Genomic DNA, 17708 nt, shown 5'->3' with positions numbered 1-17708 from the left:
GAATTGGACCTCAACCTGTCTGACTGTGTTTGGTACACCCTCTAAACATTCTATTTTTGTTTCGCAAATTTAACATGTCAGTGATAGCTCATCTGTTGCAGCAACCATTGAAGCCCTGCTTGCCTTCTTGGCAAATTGTGCATTTAGTAACTGCTTTCACTACAGTGGAATTGCGATAGATAATTCCGTTATATATGTTAATATTATTTGACATGTAGTGTGTCTGTTGTCAAGATATCTAAAATATTGCTCTCTCATGCGAGCCGTTCATTCATTTTACTTCCTAATCATTTCCTATACATTTTGTCTCTGATGAGATGGATTGGAGAAACTTTTTCTTCCTTCAGCACACGTGATACACAGTTTCTGTAACATGCCTGCTGTCTTTACCCCGGGAAAGTAATGTTTGAAATTTCTGAAAGATGGACATTCAAATATAATTTAATTTTTTTATGTCTGCTAGGAGACATCTCCTCACCTGTAACAAATATTATTAATACCATTTTGTTTTCAAGAGCAAAGGTTTAGTTGACATCAGTCGTAAATCCAATATCTAAGGTAGAAAATTGCTAGTGAAATTAACTGAATACAAATACTGACCTCTAACATTGGACAATGCTAGAAGATCCATTTTGTTGGACCACACCATACGCTCAATTTTACTGGCAACATGCCTCTCCTCCAACTGGCGCATAGCATTTGAAGCCATGTCTATTACTTATTTTCCAGTTTCTCAAAAATAAAGAGAAGTCTGAAATTAAAATAAAAAATTAAAATATGAGAAGAATTGTATAGCAGCTAATACAAATGATGAATAACAATGATTCTTATTTTAATGTGATATTCAGTTCTTCGCTCTTAGAAACAGCAGCTACAACTGGCAAAAACTTACTAGCATAGGGATTTTGGTTGACTAAGGATTCTCAATCTTGAGATGTGTCTGTGTGTTAGCAATTAATTTCCAGAAGTCAGGTGGTGTGCAAAATTCAGTAAAAAAAAGGATTGCATCATAAGAGAAGCCGAAGTCACAAAATACTCATTTTAGATCAATATAACAGCATAACAAGTGAGCTGAAATTCAACCAGCTTGCACCACAGACATACATAAAGTATTGTACAATGATGAAATGCAGAAGATCATGTGCAAATTGGAAGACTTGCTAGTTTGGGTGTAAGTATTATTTATGATCCATTAGACGAATGATCACAAAGGCTCGCTGTAGGTGCTCCTGATTGACCAATGTACACTTTGGCAAAATACTAATTATGAAGTCACACATACAGCTTCTTACACTAAATATGAAGTTGTCTTCAATATTTCAGCTGAGCAATTCGACATTGGATTAAATTACGTAAATCACAGCTTTTCTGTTTCATTGTTCAGGAAGATATCGCTAAAAGTCACCATGGGCTTAATTAGTGTCATTATCAACAATTAAAGTGAAATACTAATATTTGAGAACAACAGGATAAAGCAAGCATGGAAAGTTCAAGTTTCTTTATGCAACAGAATATCATTGGTGTGTTGGTGAAATGTTAATTAAAAGTATGGAAAAGCATAATGAACTGCTTGAGATTCTAAACCATCTTAACACAACCATAATTTTATTAAAATGCACCATCAAGGTCACATATATATTCCATATCTTTATTAAATTACTAGTTATGGCCTATGAAAATTATCAATTTGGGTACTGTCTCCCAACATAAAGTACCTTTTAACATTCAGGATATAGCTACCACACTCAAGTGACACTGGCTGAAATTAGTTAATTTAGAAGCTTATTTTAGTATTCAGCACTGATTTGAATTCCACAACCAGCTTGAGTGTCAATTTGGAGGGAAGATCAGAGATACTCGGGCTTCAAACTAGGACTGCAGTTTGCTCCTGTGAAGGGCATCACCATGGACATGTCAAATTGGCCCTCTACTGACACGACAGCGTCCATAAATATCGCACACTACACTTGTCTGGCAGTTATCACTATTCTCTGAACCCTTTGATATGTGTCACTGAACGTAAAATCAATATTATGAACCTTTTCATAATTGTGCCTGTCTGCAACTAAACATCTCCTCTATATGGTGAGAAGCAATCTACCATTTCTATAATGTTGTTATTTCTTCCTAGATTGTTTGTAAAGTGACTGATCTCACCTATATTTGCATTTCTCAATGGACTGTTTGTGCACACTTGCAATGACTTTTGCTACTCTCTGGACTTCACTTCTGGCTACCTGCTAACTTCACGAACTCTGCCATAACTGACCAATGGGACCACCAGTTTGTTCCCAGGCTCTGTGCCAATGACAGTATGGGTAATCATAAACTGTGTTCTGCTTACTCAATGAACGACAGAAAAAGTTATGTAATATAACTGTGATCATAACTGCATTATAATACAGTGCTATGTAAAATAACGACAACTCTTATAAAGCCTTTGTCTCTTCAGTCGATATAATCAGCACAAGTCAGTCCTCTTTAACACACATATCAGTAGAATATCAGACACTGGACAAATAAATTACCCTTCTTACAATCCAATGCAGAATATACCTGGGAAAGATGATCAATTACCCTATGCTTTAGTGACAAGCAGCATATGAGGAGATGATCTTTACACAATGTGATTCTGGCCTCCAAAAGCTAATCCAGATTGAGTCAATACTGTAGATGAAACTTCCAGGCAGATTAAAACTGTGTGCCAGACCGAGACTCGAACTCGGGACCTTTGCCTTGCAATACTGTAGCTGTCAAATATATATTAGATACCTAGGTTAATCTCAGGTTGCTTCTTGTTTCCCAAACTTCATCAATTGAACATTCTTGCGCGCGCGCGCGGACGCGTGCAGCTACTGTCTCCAGCTGCTGTGGTCAGACTGGGAGCAGCAGCGCATGATGGGAGAAGCAAGTGGACGGCGGATGTAATGAGGAGACTTGGGTTCGGAGTGGGAGACATTGCAGGTTAGCAGTGGGAGATAGTGAATTGCTCCTTGTGGGAGGGGTAGTACAGCTAGATGCAGTCAGGAGGTTAGAATGAGGGCAGGGGGCAGAGTAGCAGGAAAGGAGAGAAGTAAAAAGACTATGGGTGTGCTGGTGGCACAAAGGGCTTTGCAGTGCTGCAATGGTAACAGAGACAGGAGATCTGTTTTTGTACATGGTTGGGAGGGTAATTATGGTCTGTGAACACCTCAGTGAGACCCTCCGTATATTTTGAGAGGAATTAGAGATGTTACTGTAAAGAGAGGTGGCATCAGTAGTGATGAGCACGGCACCATATGGTAAAGGAACAGTCACAAGCATCACTTACCCCATAACAGGCAGGGCTATCTGTGAAACCGTAATGTGATTTACAAGCTAAGCTTCAACCAATGTGCTGCATTCTACAAGGGCATGACAACCAAGAAGCTGCCTGTCCACGTGAATGGCCACCGACAAACTGTGGCCAAGAAACAGCTGGACCACCCTGTTCTTGAGCACATCACCCAACACGACGTTCTTCTTTCAGAGCCTGTGCCATCTGGATCCTTCCCACCAACACCAGCTTTTCTGAATTGTGCAGCAGATAGGAACTCTCCCTGCCATATAACATATGATCCCGTAACCCTCCTGGCCTCAACCTTCGTTGCTCATTGTCCTTACCCATCTAGCCCCTTCTCTGATACCATTCCGGCATTACACAGCTCTCTATTTCACCAACATACCCACAGTCTTTTCAGTTCTCTCCTTTTCCGCTACCTCACCCTCTGCCGCCCATCTAACCCTCTAACTGCACCTAGTTGTACTACCCTTTCTACACTTCATCCCTGTATGCTCCCACAAGCAGCACTTCACCATCTCCCACCCCCAACATGCTGTCCCCCTCACTTCAACCTCCTCCTTGCCCCTCCACCCAACACTTGCTTCTCCCATCAAGCGCAGCTACTCGCAATCTGGCCTCATCAACTGGAGACTGTGATCATGTGTGTTTGTGTGTGTTACATTTGTTTGTGTGTGTATATTTCTGATGAAGGCCTTCTTGGACAAAAGCTCACTTTCTAACAGTATTTTTGTTATGCCTATCTGCGACTCAACATCTTTGTTATATAGTGAGTAATAACTATCCTCTTCATGATATTGTCACATGCCATCCTGAATATTCCATAGTTTCATATTTATTTTAGAGTACATTCAACATCACAAATATAATACTAGTATTTTATTTATATTTTAATTACTGTTAGCCCTGTAAATATTTCATGGGTCCATGTTGGTCAGATGTGGAATGGGTCAATACAAGTATTACATGAGACATATTGCGGTCTTTAGTACAAAGTCTGATTTCATGCAGCTCTCCATGCCACTCAATCTTGTGCGAGCCTCTTCATCTCCAAATAATTACTGCAACCTACATCTTTTTGAACCTACTTAATGTATTCATCTCTTGGTCTCTACCTAAGACTTTTTACCACCACTCTTCCCTCCAATACTAAATTGGTGATTCGTTTTGGTTTGGGGTATAAAGGGACCAAACTACAGGATCATCAGTTGGTGATTCCGTCATGTCTCAGAATGTGTCCTATCAACTGATCCATTCTTTTGGTCAAGCTGAGCCACAAATTCCTTGTTTCCCTACTTCTATTTAGTACCTCCTCATTAATGACAAGATTGACCCATCCAATCTTCAGCATTCTTCTGTACCACCACATCTTGAAAGCTTCTATTCTCTTTTTATCTAAACAGTTTATCGTCCATGTTTCAATTCCATACATGGCTACACTCCAGACAAATACCTTCAGAAAAAACTTCACATCAATATTTGATGTTAACAAATTTCTCTTCTTCAGGAATGCTTTTCTTGCCATTCCCAGTCTACATTCTACTTTGGTCATCATCAGTTATTCTACTGACCAAATAGCAAAATTCATTTACTATTGTAAGTGTCTCGTTTCCTAATCTAATTCCCTTAGCATCATCTGATTTAATTCGGCGACAGTCATTTACCCTTGTCTTGCTGTTGCTGATGTTCATCTTATATGCTCATTTCAAGACACTGCCCATTCCATTCAACTGCTCTTCCAGCCCTTTGCTGTTTCTGATACAATTACAATATCATCGGGAAACCTTAAACTTTTTATTTCTTCTCCCTGAACTTTAATTTCTACTCCAAATTTTTCTTTGGTTTCCTTTACTGCTTGTTCAATGTATATTGAAGAAAATCAGGGAGAGGCTACAAACCTGTCTCACTCCCCTCTCAACCACTGCCTCCCTTCGATGCCCCTTGACTCTTATAATTGCTGCATGGTTTCTGTACAATTTGTGAATAGCATTTTGTTTCCTGTATTTTGCCCATGCTACCTACAGAATATTCCAGTCTACATTGTCAGAAGCTTCCTCTAACTCCACAAATGCTATAAATATAAGTTTTCCTTCCCTTAACCTATCTTCTACGATAAGTTGTAGGGTCAGTATTGCCTTGCGTGTTCCTACATTTCTCCGGAAACAAACTGATCTTCCATGAGCTCTGCTTCTACCAGTTTTTTCCATTCTTCTGTAAGGAATTCGCTTTAGTATTTTGCAACCATGACTTATTGAACTGATTGTTCAGTAATTTTCACACCTGTCAGCAACTGCTTTCTTTGGAAATGGAATCACTACATTCTTCTTGAATTCTGAGGGTATTTTGACTGTCTCATACATCTTGCACAATAGATGGAAGAGTTTTATCAGGGCTGGCCTTCCCAAGGCAATCAGTAGTTCTGACAGAATATCATCTACTCTCAAGCCTTGTTTCGACTTAAGATCTTTCAGAGCTATGTCAAACTCTTCTCGCAGTATCATATAACCCATCTCATCTATGTCCACTTCCCTTTCTATAATACTGCTTTTAAATTCACCTTCCCAGTATAGACCCTCTACATACTCCTTCCACCTTCCAGGCTTCCCTTCTTTGCTTAGAACTGGTTTACCATTTGATCTCTTGATTTTCATACAGCTGCTATTATTTTCCCCAAGGGTCTCTTTAATTTTGCTGTAGGCTGTATCTATCTTTCCCTTAATGAAAATGCTTCTAAATCCTTACATTTGTCCTCTAGCCATTCCTGCTTAGCAATTTTGTACTTCCTACCAATCTCATTTTTTTAAACATATGTATTCCTTTCGCCTACTTAATGTGCTGCATTTTTAAATTTTCTCCTTTCATCAATTAAATTCAATGTCACTTGTGTATCCAAGGATTCCTACTAAGCCTTGTCTTTTTACCTGTTTGATCCTTGGCTGCCTTCACTATTTCATCTCTTAAAGCTACCCATTTGTCTCCTACTGTATTCCTATCCCCTTTTCTAGTCACCTGTAATGCTCTCTCGGAAGCTCTCGACAACCCCTGGCACTTCCAGCTTATCCATGTCCCATCTCCTTAATTTCCTACCATATCCCAATCTCTTCAATTTTAATCTACAGTTCATAACCAATATATTGTGGCCAGACTCCACATCTGCCCTTGGAAATTTCTTACAATTTAAAATCTGTCTCCTAAATCTCTGTTTAACCATTATATAATCAATCTGAAACCTTCTGGTGTCTCCAGATCTCTTTCACATTCACAACCTCCTTTAATGATTCTTAAACCAAGTGTTAGTGATGACTGAATTATTTATGCAGATGATTCTATCGGGCAGCTTCCTTTTTCATCTGCCCCCCCCCCCCCCCCCCCAAAAAAAAAAAAGGTCCTTCTCCTCCTTTTCCTACAACTGAATTCCACTCTCCACTCCCCATCATACAGAGTACAACAACAAAATTAAAACAAAATGAATAGTTACTAGCCAACAGGTTATTTCCCTACTTACACTGCAAGAGAGAGAGAGAGAGAGAGAGAGAGAGAGAGAGAGAGAGAGAGACTGCAGATGTCAATAACACATCTGAATACAGTGATGCTGCTGACAAACATGAATGTTCTCACAACAGGTGAGAACAAAGTGGGACCCCAGTGACCTGTCATTCCATTCTAACCCTCCCCAACCCATTGTTTTTACTTAACTTAAAATGTACAAAATGGTCTACAACTACACTAGTTTCCTTTCAGTTTTATGGAATTCTACTTATTCTATTTATAATTAACACCTCTTGAATGCAAATAAGAGGAAGGTGTTCTGACACATCATAATTTGATAATGGTTTATTACTGCTGTATTTCCGTTGAGAGGCACATCATGCAGATACTCACTTAAACTTGTTTTTCAAGAAATGTTTGTCGTCTCTCATGCATTTAATATTGCTCATGCAGAATTGAAGGTTTTCATTTTAGCACAGAGTAACCTACCCTACCATCCCTTTTGCATTAGTGACAAATGCTTTAGTTCACACTGGAGATAATGTTATTGTCTAGGGTTTTGGCTATGATAGATAGTATTTGAAAATTCCTGTTATTACAGTTGTGAGAGGTAAGCCTTTTAGGGCTAAATACTTCAGACAGACTACTTTAAAAGAGGTCCAGACGAATGAAGTGTTGCACACAAAAGAAATTTGTTTGAAATAAGACTCACACAAGATGGTCAACACATTGTTTCTAAAGCTTGTCTTGCTCCTCAATTGTGGTCCCCCCAAGGTCACCCACAGTGTGAGCAACTCTCATGTGACGACATACAGTAAATTTAAACAGTACCCAAGCACGTTAATTCCAGTTATGTCAGCAAATACAAAAGACCTTTCATTTCAATGATTCCTAATTTCCTAAGGAAGACGTTGATGTGGAGGACATAGTTTGCTGGTATCATTGTCTTGAGAGAAGTACTGATCGTTGAAATGTTGCATGTAGGGCTGGAAAACAGATTGGAAATCCTGCCCTAATAAAGCATAGCACTCATATTAGCCTTGACAGCAATGAGAGGTGTCTAACATCTATTGATGATACTGGCCTGTTTTGCACTGACTCGTCTTTCTGCTGATTCTGTTGGGCTATATGCCTGAGATGTGCACTAGTACATGGCTGACTCCACTGATGATTATCATGCCTCATCAATCATAAACCTGCTCGTCACGAGAACTTGGTAAATCCAAATTCCGTTTCATATTTTCTCTTGCTCATTTTCTTTTACGGCATTGTGCAGGGGTTTGTATTATTGCTTATAATGAATGCCTAAAGGCCAAATTGTGTGGTAATGATTGTGTAGTATCTGGGTTGACATAGTCCTGCTGCCTCAAAAAATTTTTTAACACACAGTGCTGTTGGATTCTCCTTGGGGTCCCTATGAGCCATAAGTTGTAGATAAGTCACCAGCTGTTGTTGACTGCAGTTAACAACTATGAGGAAGATTTTTAAAGTTTTGTCTCTTATGATGGTTGTTGAATGATCAAATGCCCCTGCTATGGTGTATGCCATTTCAGTGGGCAATGTCCCATGCTGACAACATTTCTTGCCATACAGTGACAATGTATTACTATGCCCTATAAACATCCTGCTACAGGCAAGTGAATGCTTCTCATTATTTTTGTTTATTAATATGGCTGATTATCTTTATAGTATAGTCGGAGCCAAATTATTATTAATACAATACATGTGATGAGTAAAATTTTCTAACTGAACAGTCCTACATATTACTTACCAGGTATTTCTCATTTTGGGAAACAAAATTCATTTGATACTTAAACACTGTACATTTCCAACAAATCTAATAATAATTATTATTGTGGAAGGAAAGATTTTGCAGATGACACATAGCGTACAAAACACTAACAATTTAGTAGGCCTAACTTTATAATTATCTCTCTCTCTCTCTCTCTCTCTCTCTCTCTCTCTCTCTCTCTGTGTGTGTGTGTGTGTGTGTGTGTGTGTGTGTGTGTGTGTGTGTGCCAAATTTCCAATGGAGCTGATGACTAAACAGAACATTCAGGCCATTTACTTTAATATTTATGGAAGAGATGACCAGGACTTAGCTTCAAAGGAAACTTGTAACATATCCTGACTTCACACATGTATATGTATCTCAAACTGTTTTTCTTACATGACACCACTGATCGGTATAAACATGGAGATACAGTACTTCCTGAGTTTCAAAAACATTTAATTCAATTTCAACATCAATGCCGTTAACAAAAAGAGTCATGCGGAGTAGCAAATGAAATTTCTGACTGGATTAAAGATTTATTGGAAGGGAGTATACTGCATGTTATCATGAGTGAAAGTTATTCAATCTAGTCAACACTTTACATTTTTTGGAGTGTGATGTCATATGATATGTGGATGATGTGTAGGACATTTTTACTTAAGTTTCAGTTGAGTGTTGTTAATAATTTAAAACAATGGGAAATCCAAGATGGAATAATGGCAATACCATGAAAAGGATAGATTGCTACTCATAATACAGAGGAGATATTCAGTCACAGGCAGGCACAAGAGTAGACTGCTTGAACTTCTGGCCAGAAGGCCTCCTTCGCAAGTAGACAACACACATGAATTTACACAGGCACAACTCTCACACATATGACCACTGCCTCTGGCTACCAAGGACAGAGACTGGTCAGAGACATTGGTTATGTGTGTGAACTGTGCTTGTGTGAAAGTGTGTGTGTTGTCTACTTCAGAAGGCCTTATGGAGGAAAGCTCATATCTCCAGTAGTCTTTTTGTTGTGCCTATCCGTAACCCAACATCTCTGCTATATGAGTCACAATTTATCATCTCGATAATTTTGTTCATAATTAGTCATTTACAACTCATAGTTGATGACTTAGTGTATTATTCTGAATGGGTCAATCAAACCTACATATAACTGGTTTTGACATGACATAATAGTGTGATGTTGCATGTGATATCATGTGTGTGGAAACAGAAAGAGAACACAAAAATGACAAAATTTGGTTTACATGTACATTATGTTTTGAAATGTAGGCTGTTGTGACAGATTGATCTTTAGCATAGCCCTTAGTCTAAGTTAGACTGAAAGGTGGCAGTTTGGTTGAGAGTTAGTGAAGAAACTGAATGTGACATCATGAAAATAACTATAAGTCAAATAATGGAACTTATGTTACACATATGAGGATTTATTCTGCCAGTTTCATGATGTCATGCATCAAAGCAGACTGGTGGCATTGGTAGGTTCATGAGTAAAATCTTAACTTTGTCAGACTGATCTGTATACTAGCGCGATGCCTAGGTTAAGCTGGAAGGAGTCAGTTTGGTTGTAGGTCAGCAACAAATTCAATGAATGTGCCTTGACAATCTTTTCTTTCAACAGACATTGTGTGTTCCAGTTACATTTGTCCCTGACAACAGCCTCTATTTTCTCAACTTAATAACAGGAACATCCTCCCCCAAACCTCATATACACATGGCGGTCCTGAAACTTTGTTAGGTTATTTTCCTTGATGCTGGTGACATCATCTGTTGTTCATTTAGTAAGGCTTATATATCTGCCATCATCGGCCTATGAGTGCGATATCACAATATCGGGTGTAAAAGTAACTACAGGTGCACCCCAGGGACATCCTTATTGTTCAGATTGTATATTAGGCCTAATGACCTGATATTAATAGCACCTCTAGAATCTAGCAGATGATGCAGTTGCCCTTAAGTTAAAGATGAACTATCTGTAAAAAAACTGTACGAACATTCAGCCAGATGTTGATACGGTTTCATAGTGGTGCAAAGATTCTCATGAAGATGCTGAAATAACTGGAGCCAGGCACTTAAAGACAGACGCAAACTATCCCATGAAAATCTACTTAGAAAGTTTATAGAACCAATTTTAAGTAATAGATCTAGGAATATAGAGCCATTGGAAGTGTCTGATTCCACGCTTCTGCTTTGACCCGTGATGTAGTGTGAAGTCACTATGGCATGTTGTTTTTGATTTGGTTCATGTTTGTGGATCTCGTATTTGATGACACTTTTTAGTACTGGTTTTTTTCATTTTGTTTGTGTGTGGCACTTTTGTTGGGCATCTTCTGTGTGTGTGTGTGTGTGTGTGTGTGTGTGTGTGTGTGTGTGTGTGAGAGAGAGAGAGAGAGAGAGAGAGAGAGAGAGAGAGAGAGAGAGAGAGAGAGAGAGAGGCATTTGTTTTGTTTTTATCAGTAATTTTGATGGTTTGCCCGTTTTATATTTGTGGTATTTCAGTCCTGTTTTAATTGATGCATCAAATATGTTTTTTTTTTTTTTTGGGTTATCGAGTTGTCGGGTTTTCTTTTTCGGTGGTTGTTTGTGAATGAAGACGTTTTTGATTGCTTTTTTTTAATTTGTAGTTTGCCGGCGGGTATAGAGAGCTGCGTTTGAGTATACAGGTGAAGGGAAATGTCCGATTCCATGTTTTGGAGTTGTGGGTTTTTGGCATCGAGGGCTTGGTTTGAGTTATACAAGATGTTACAAAAAGGTACGGCCAAACTTTCAGGAAACATTCGTCACACACAAATAAAGAAAAGATGTTATGTGGACATGTGTCCGGAAACGCTTAGTTTCTATGTTAGAGCTCATTTTAGTTTCGTCAGTATGTACTGTACTTCCTCGATTCACCACCAGTTGGCCCAATTGAAGGAAAGTAATGCTGCCTTCGGTGCTTGTGTTGACATGCAACTCATTGCTCTACAGTACTAGCATCAAGCACATCAGTACGTAGCATCAACAGGTTAGTGTTCATCACGAACGTGGTTTTGCAGTCAGTGCAATGTTTACAAATGCGGAGTTGGCAGATGCCCCCATGATGTATGGATTAGCACGGGGCAATAGCCGTGGCGCGGTACGTTTGTATCGAGACAGATTTCCAGAACGAAGGTGTCCCGACAGGAAGACGTTCGAAGCAATTGATCGGCGTCTTAGGGACCATGGAACATTCCAGCCTATGACTCGCGACTGCAGGAAGACCTAGAACGACGAGGACACCTGCAATGGATGAGGCAATTCTTCGTGCAGTTGACGATAACCCTAATGTCAGCGTCAGAGAAGTTGCTGCTGTACAAGGTAACGTTGACCACGTCACTGTATGGAGAGTGCTATGGGAAAGCCAGTTGTTTCCGTACCATGTACAGCGTGTGCAGGCGCTATCAGCAGCAGATTGGCCTCCACGGGTACACTTCTGCGAATGGTTCATCCAACAATGTGTCAATCCTCATTTCAGTGCAAATGTTCTCTTTACGGGTGAGGCTTCATTCCAACGTGATCAAATTGTAAATTTTCACAATCAACATGTGTGGGCTGATGAGAATCCGCTCGCAATTGTGCAATCACATCATCAACACAGATTTTCTGGGAACGTTTGGGCAGGCATTGTTGGTGATGTCTTGATTGGGCCCCATGTTCTTCCACCTACGCTCAATGGAGCACGTTATCATGATTTCATACGGGATACTCTACCTGTGCTGCTAGAACATGTGCCTTTACACGTACGACACAACATGTGGTTCATGCACGATGGAGCGCCTGCACATTTCAGTTGAAGTGTTCGTACGCTTCTCAACAACAGATTCGGTGACCGATGGATTGGTAGAGGCGGACCAATTCCAAGGCCTCCACGCTCTCCTGACCTCAACCCTCTTGACTTTCATTTATGGGGGCATTTGAAAGCTCTTGTCTACGCATCCCCGGTACCAAATGTAGAGACTCTTCGTGCTCGTATTGTGCACGGCTGTGATACAATACGCCATTCTCCAGGACTGCATCAGGGATTCCATGCGACAGAGGGTGGATGCATGTATCCTCGCTAACGGAGGACATTTTGAACATTTCCTGTAACAAAGTGTTTGAAGTCACGCTGGTACGTTCTGTTGCTGTGTGTTTCCATTCCATGATTAATGTGATGTGAGAGAAGTAATAAAATGAGCTTTAACACGGAAAGTAAGCATTTCCGAATACATGTCCACATAACATATTTTCTTTCTTTGTGTGTGAGGAATGTTTCCTGAAAGTTTGGCCGTGCCTTTTTGTAACACCCTGTATAGGTCAAGGGAAATGTCTGATTCTGCTTTTCAGAATTGCAGATGTTGGTTTTTTTGGAATTGAGTGCTTGGTGTGAGCTGTATAGGTCGAGTAATGTGTACGATTCCTGTTTGTTTTGTAGCTGTAGCACTATGTCATGAGTTGAATTTAGCTTGTTGTCGCTTTAGGTTCCCATTTCTCACGGCTGTCCCGTTAGTTTCATTGTACTGTCGGAGTGAGTCATTCTTTTATTCCCCTTTGTTGCATGTATATGTAGTGAAAATATTGACACCATTTTCTACAAGCGGGACGAAGGCTTTTCCATCATACTGATTACGCCATGAGGCACAGCAGACGGATGGAATTGGACGATTCCCTAATGCCGGAATATATTACAGCCCCCTACTTACCGCTCTCATAGACTTAACAGCTACAGCTATCTTATCCCATGCACGTCACAGTGGTTTGCAGATTACAGATGAAGAAAGACTGTCAGAATCATAGGTAAAGTAATTGGCAGACTTCTGTTCATTGGTAGGATACCGGGAAAATTCAACCACATTACAGAGGAGACTGCTCACCAAACTCATGTAGGGCACTCATTAGAAGTCTGCTTAAATGTGTGGCACTTGTACCAAATAGGACTAACAGGTTTGTGTCACAAAAATGGTTAAATACCAGACATTTGAAGATAGACCTCAAATAACTCGGAAAATTCTACCTATTAAGTTTCAAGTTGTGAGAAATCAAAGAAGAAACAGGCCCATACATACTGCTCCTGTACACAATACGATTGAACTAATTGTATTGGGCACATTGGTATTTAAGTAGTCATTCTGCCTGATCTTCATTTGTGAATGGTATGGGAAGAAACCCTTGCCACGAACTTTGCAGTGATTTGCTGATTATGGATGTCGCAACGGAAACCAAAATTGTTAGTACACTGGGATTTATTTCAAATTTCATCCGGTCCAGAATTTTATTCTTTTGCTTTCGGTTCAATTATGAGTTGTGTTTCGTTGACAACGATTCCCACTAAATAACGACCAAGGTTTTCAGGCCCAATCTGGCACCCGCCAGTAAGGTCCGATAGCAATTACAAGAATATAAAATCTTACTTCCCATCCATTTTCGGTGAATGTTGCAGCTGCACATTATAAATCTGGTAATTTTTTCCCGACTTTACGGCAAATTATACGAGAAAGTCAATTATCCCAAGTTTTTACTTTAGCAGAGTACTACATTTTTCCTTTTGTAACAAAGGATAAAAAGAAGGGTGGACAGCTAATGATTAGTAATGTATGCTATTTATTTATTTATGGATTTTCTGGCAGTAGTAAGGAATACTTACACTTACACATCAACAGCTACATATTGATTTGCAGGATAAGCAATTGTTAACAAAACTGTATCTTACAACTACGGAATCACTTCGTTTACGCTGGTGAATATTAGTTTATTTTTTCTCGAAATTCTATAAAACACGTATCAGTAAGAACAGCGTGAAAATGAGCTGGTGTAAGTTGCACTACGAACTATCACAACTATACGTTATACTGGAATAACAAGCGTTTTCACCCGGCGTCACTCTGCAATATTGCCCCCTTCCCCATTGTTCGTCACGTACGAACTAGATTCGATGACAATGACATTCTTGTAAGTTTCACAATTCTCTATTCTACTTTAATACGACGAACAATGTAACCAAACCATCCTTTCAACTTCGCTTAACACTCGCGCCAAGAAACAAACATATAACATACTATTTCAAAGAAAGAAAATCACATGTTGAAACAGTGTGCTCAAAATAATTGTGTAAATATCTTTGCGCAGTGTGTGAAATGTAGTATCTTGTGAACTAACTATGTTTGGTTGGTAGTGTCGCTACGCCAAAAACGTGCAAGTTCGGACTAAGGAAGCGGCCGTAGACTTGTAGAACAAAACAAAATGGTAAATTTAAATTAGTAGTTTCCTCACAAATAAGAATGTAAGACAGCTCCCTAATTGTTATTATGTTAAACAGTTTGTTTTTCACTAATGTGCTGTGTTAACACTAAGAAACAGCAAATTCTAGTTAGTGCACAATGTAAAATAAATGTGAACAATTTGATTCTGTATGAAGTTTCCTACGATATTGAAATAAAGGAAAAAGACCTTACCAAACTACATTGGGTATATTTCACGGTTTAAATTGAATCCTTTTATGATAAACTGGAAAGGTGTAAAAAGATGTGGGCGGGCGTCTTCTGTGAGCAAGAAAAGAGCATGCAAACGGGGCAGTCCCTGGTTTTCGTCAGATGATTGGAACGGTACTTAATAGGTTGTAATTTTCAACGTATCAAGTTTATGATTATTTACGCTGCAGTACACAAAACACACAGCTTACTTAGTAATTATCTGATATTCGGAATGTAACCAGGGACGGTGTGTGAAGTATGAAACATCCTGGTCTAATCACAGAACGTTTCATCATTTAATTTCCCAGTAAACATAGTTTCCCACCGAAAAACGTTTCGAACTACGCCAGGGTGGAAACGTCAGCTGTAAATTATTTGCTGCGTACACTGTGACACCTTTTCAAATCATTTTAATGTCTACATTGTTACACCTCCCCCTTTTCATATGTATCTGCTCTATAAAAGAACACCTTGCCCCACCCTTACTCTGTCCTTATCCTGCTATTCTTGAGAAATTTACCATCTCTCAGATCCCTAGAGATTTCTGTGCATCAGCCCTATATCGTTAAAAGGTGCTTCCAGTTTAATGTTGTCCAACTTACATGCCATTCTTTCATTGAAAAGCATACCATGGTAATTCTGACATACAAGGGCTCTGACACTGCTGTGATTGAGCCTAAAGTGTTTGACAGGGTTTCTGGTGTCTGCCAGGTGCGATTGACTACTGAAGCCATTTCTCAGTAATTGTGTAGATGGTTTTATCATTAATCAAGAATGTTATCACTTTCTTGAAACAAATGACAAGTTGAATTTTGTGTCTGTCCATAAGGTGTCCATGGGTAATGCAATTAGTAGCAAACGTAATGTCTTTTTTTGCCTGTGTGATTTCTAACTGGAGTCTGATTTTCGTTATCATGATTATCACGGCTGTGATTTCTGAGCCAGGCCCATAAATTCAATTTATATTGCCCTACATGGTTTCTCAGTTGACATGTCAGTTTGATGTGAACATTAGACAATTTAAAGAAAAGAGAGAGTTTTATGAATGTGTAGACTGTGGTATATTTCTAAATGAAATGGTGTTAAGAAATTTTTGGCAAGTTGTAAGTTTACATTCAGTTTTTAAATGATAGGAAACGGAATTTTCTTTACACTATCACGTAGCTGAAGATGAACTTTTTCATCTGTGGTTTAAAATATCAGGTGTGCTGTGGGATTTCTGTAATTTTCCCTTGGGCAACTTATTTTCCTAATAAAGTTTGCATCTTATTTTATTAGGCTGCATAGAATTTCGTTTACACTGTCAGAAGTGTCGGCTTTTCCCTTGATGAACGAGAGTACTATTGTTTTTTGCAGTAATATTAACGACCGAGGTGGCACAGTGGCTAGCACATTGGACTCGCAGTGGGAGGAGAACAGTGAAAACCTGCATCCGTGATTTTCCTAAATTGCTCCAGGCAAATGCTGGGATAGTTTCTTTGAAAGGGCACGGCCGACTTCCTGTCCTTATCTGATGGGACCAATGACCTCGCTGTTTGGTTCCCTTCCCCAGATTAACCAACCAGCCAGTGACATGAGACCCATTTAACTATCGGTATCTCATCTGGCCTTAGGCTGTTTTGGTGGTTTTCCCAAACTGCCTATATAATCATTCCTGGCAAATGCTAAAGTAGATACTTACAGTGAACTATTGTTACCTTATTCATTGCTTTTCCATTAATAGTAATTAGAGATAATCGTTGTTTCTGTTCTTTGTGCTGAATTAGTTATCACATATGTCGGCATTTTATGTGATTAGGGATCAGAGTTAGTGGTACCTTCAGTATAAAAAAGTGAGGTGAAGGAAATAAACAGTTGTTTCAGATCTCTGAGAGCAGCTCAATGGAAGTGTCTGATTCCACCTGCCTTTGACCCAGGATGTAAGGGTGTTATGTGTGACGTCATTATGGTGCAGAATTTGAGTTGGTTGTGTTTGTAGATGTTGTGTTTGATGGTGTCCCCTCTCTCTCTCTCTCTCTCTCTCTCTCTCTCTCTCTCTCTCTCTGTGTGTGTGTGTGTGTGTGTGTGTGTGTGTGTGTGTGTGTGTGTGTGTTTGGAATGGCTGGCTGAAATTTGTTGGTGGTAAGTAATTGGTTTTTTAAAAAGTTATATTTTGTGTATTTATTGTGTACTGAATGTGTTGTTTTAATTTACATAGGGATGTTTGAGTTTTTAATTTTTGAGGTGTTGTGGTTTGGTTTTGTTTTTCGTAGTTGTAGTAGTTGGTTTTTTTCATATCAGTAGTTATAGTTGTCCTATATAGGTCAAGGGAAATGACAGATTCCAATTTTCGTATTTTAATATGTAGGTATAGGTGTTTTGGTACTGTCAGCCATGGTCAAGGGAAATGTCTGATTCCAATTTCCATAGATTTTGCTGTAGGCGTTGGTGTTTTGGTATTGTCAGCTGCCATTGACCTATATAGGTCAAAGGAAGTGTCCGATTCCTGTAGATTTTGTAATTATTATTATTTCTCCGTCTTGTGTGTGTTGGGATCATGGTGTGTGTGTGTTTTTTTTTAGTGTTATATTTAGCTAGACCCCTCCCTAAAACCCCCAATTTCCCGCAGTTGTCCCGTTAGTTTGATTGTGTTTTTGGAGGGTGATGTTATTGC

The 17708-nt window shown here is 39.2% G+C and overlaps 2 protein-coding genes across 3 annotated transcripts in view; one reads left to right on the top strand and one right to left on the bottom strand.

Annotated features, from left to right (window-relative positions):
- Window positions 1-14631, bottom strand: part of LOC124804839 (anaphase-promoting complex subunit 4) — a 120087-nt gene extending 105456 nt beyond the window's left edge. The window contains exons 1-2 of one of the 2 annotated variants that reach the window (XM_047265189.1): window positions 14230-14631; window positions 601-751 (exon numbers count right to left, since the gene is read on the bottom strand). In XM_047265189.1, the coding sequence (XP_047121145.1) occupies window positions 601-709 (109 nt within the window). In that variant the 5' untranslated portion in view covers window positions 710-751; window positions 14230-14631. The remainder of the gene's footprint in view (window positions 1-600; window positions 752-14229) is intronic. The other variant, XM_047265190.1, reaches the window with a different exon arrangement.
- An 83-nt stretch (window positions 14632-14714) lies between these two features.
- Window positions 14715-17708, top strand: part of LOC124804869 (T-complex protein 1 subunit beta) — a 46365-nt gene continuing 43371 nt past the window's right edge. Inside the window, exon 1 of the mRNA XM_047265234.1 lies at window positions 14715-14828. Coding sequence (XP_047121190.1) covers window positions 14826-14828 — 3 coding nt within the window. The 5' untranslated portion in view covers window positions 14715-14825. The remainder of the gene's footprint in view (window positions 14829-17708) is intronic.

The sequence above is a fragment of the Schistocerca piceifrons genome, chromosome 7, assembly GCF_021461385.2.
Source record: "Schistocerca piceifrons isolate TAMUIC-IGC-003096 chromosome 7, iqSchPice1.1, whole genome shotgun sequence".
In the NCBI taxonomy this organism is placed as follows: Eukaryota; Metazoa; Arthropoda; class Insecta; order Orthoptera; family Acrididae; genus Schistocerca; species Schistocerca piceifrons.
The sequence above is the reverse complement of the archived record's forward strand: the minus strand, read 5'-3'. Positions and strand labels throughout refer to the sequence as shown.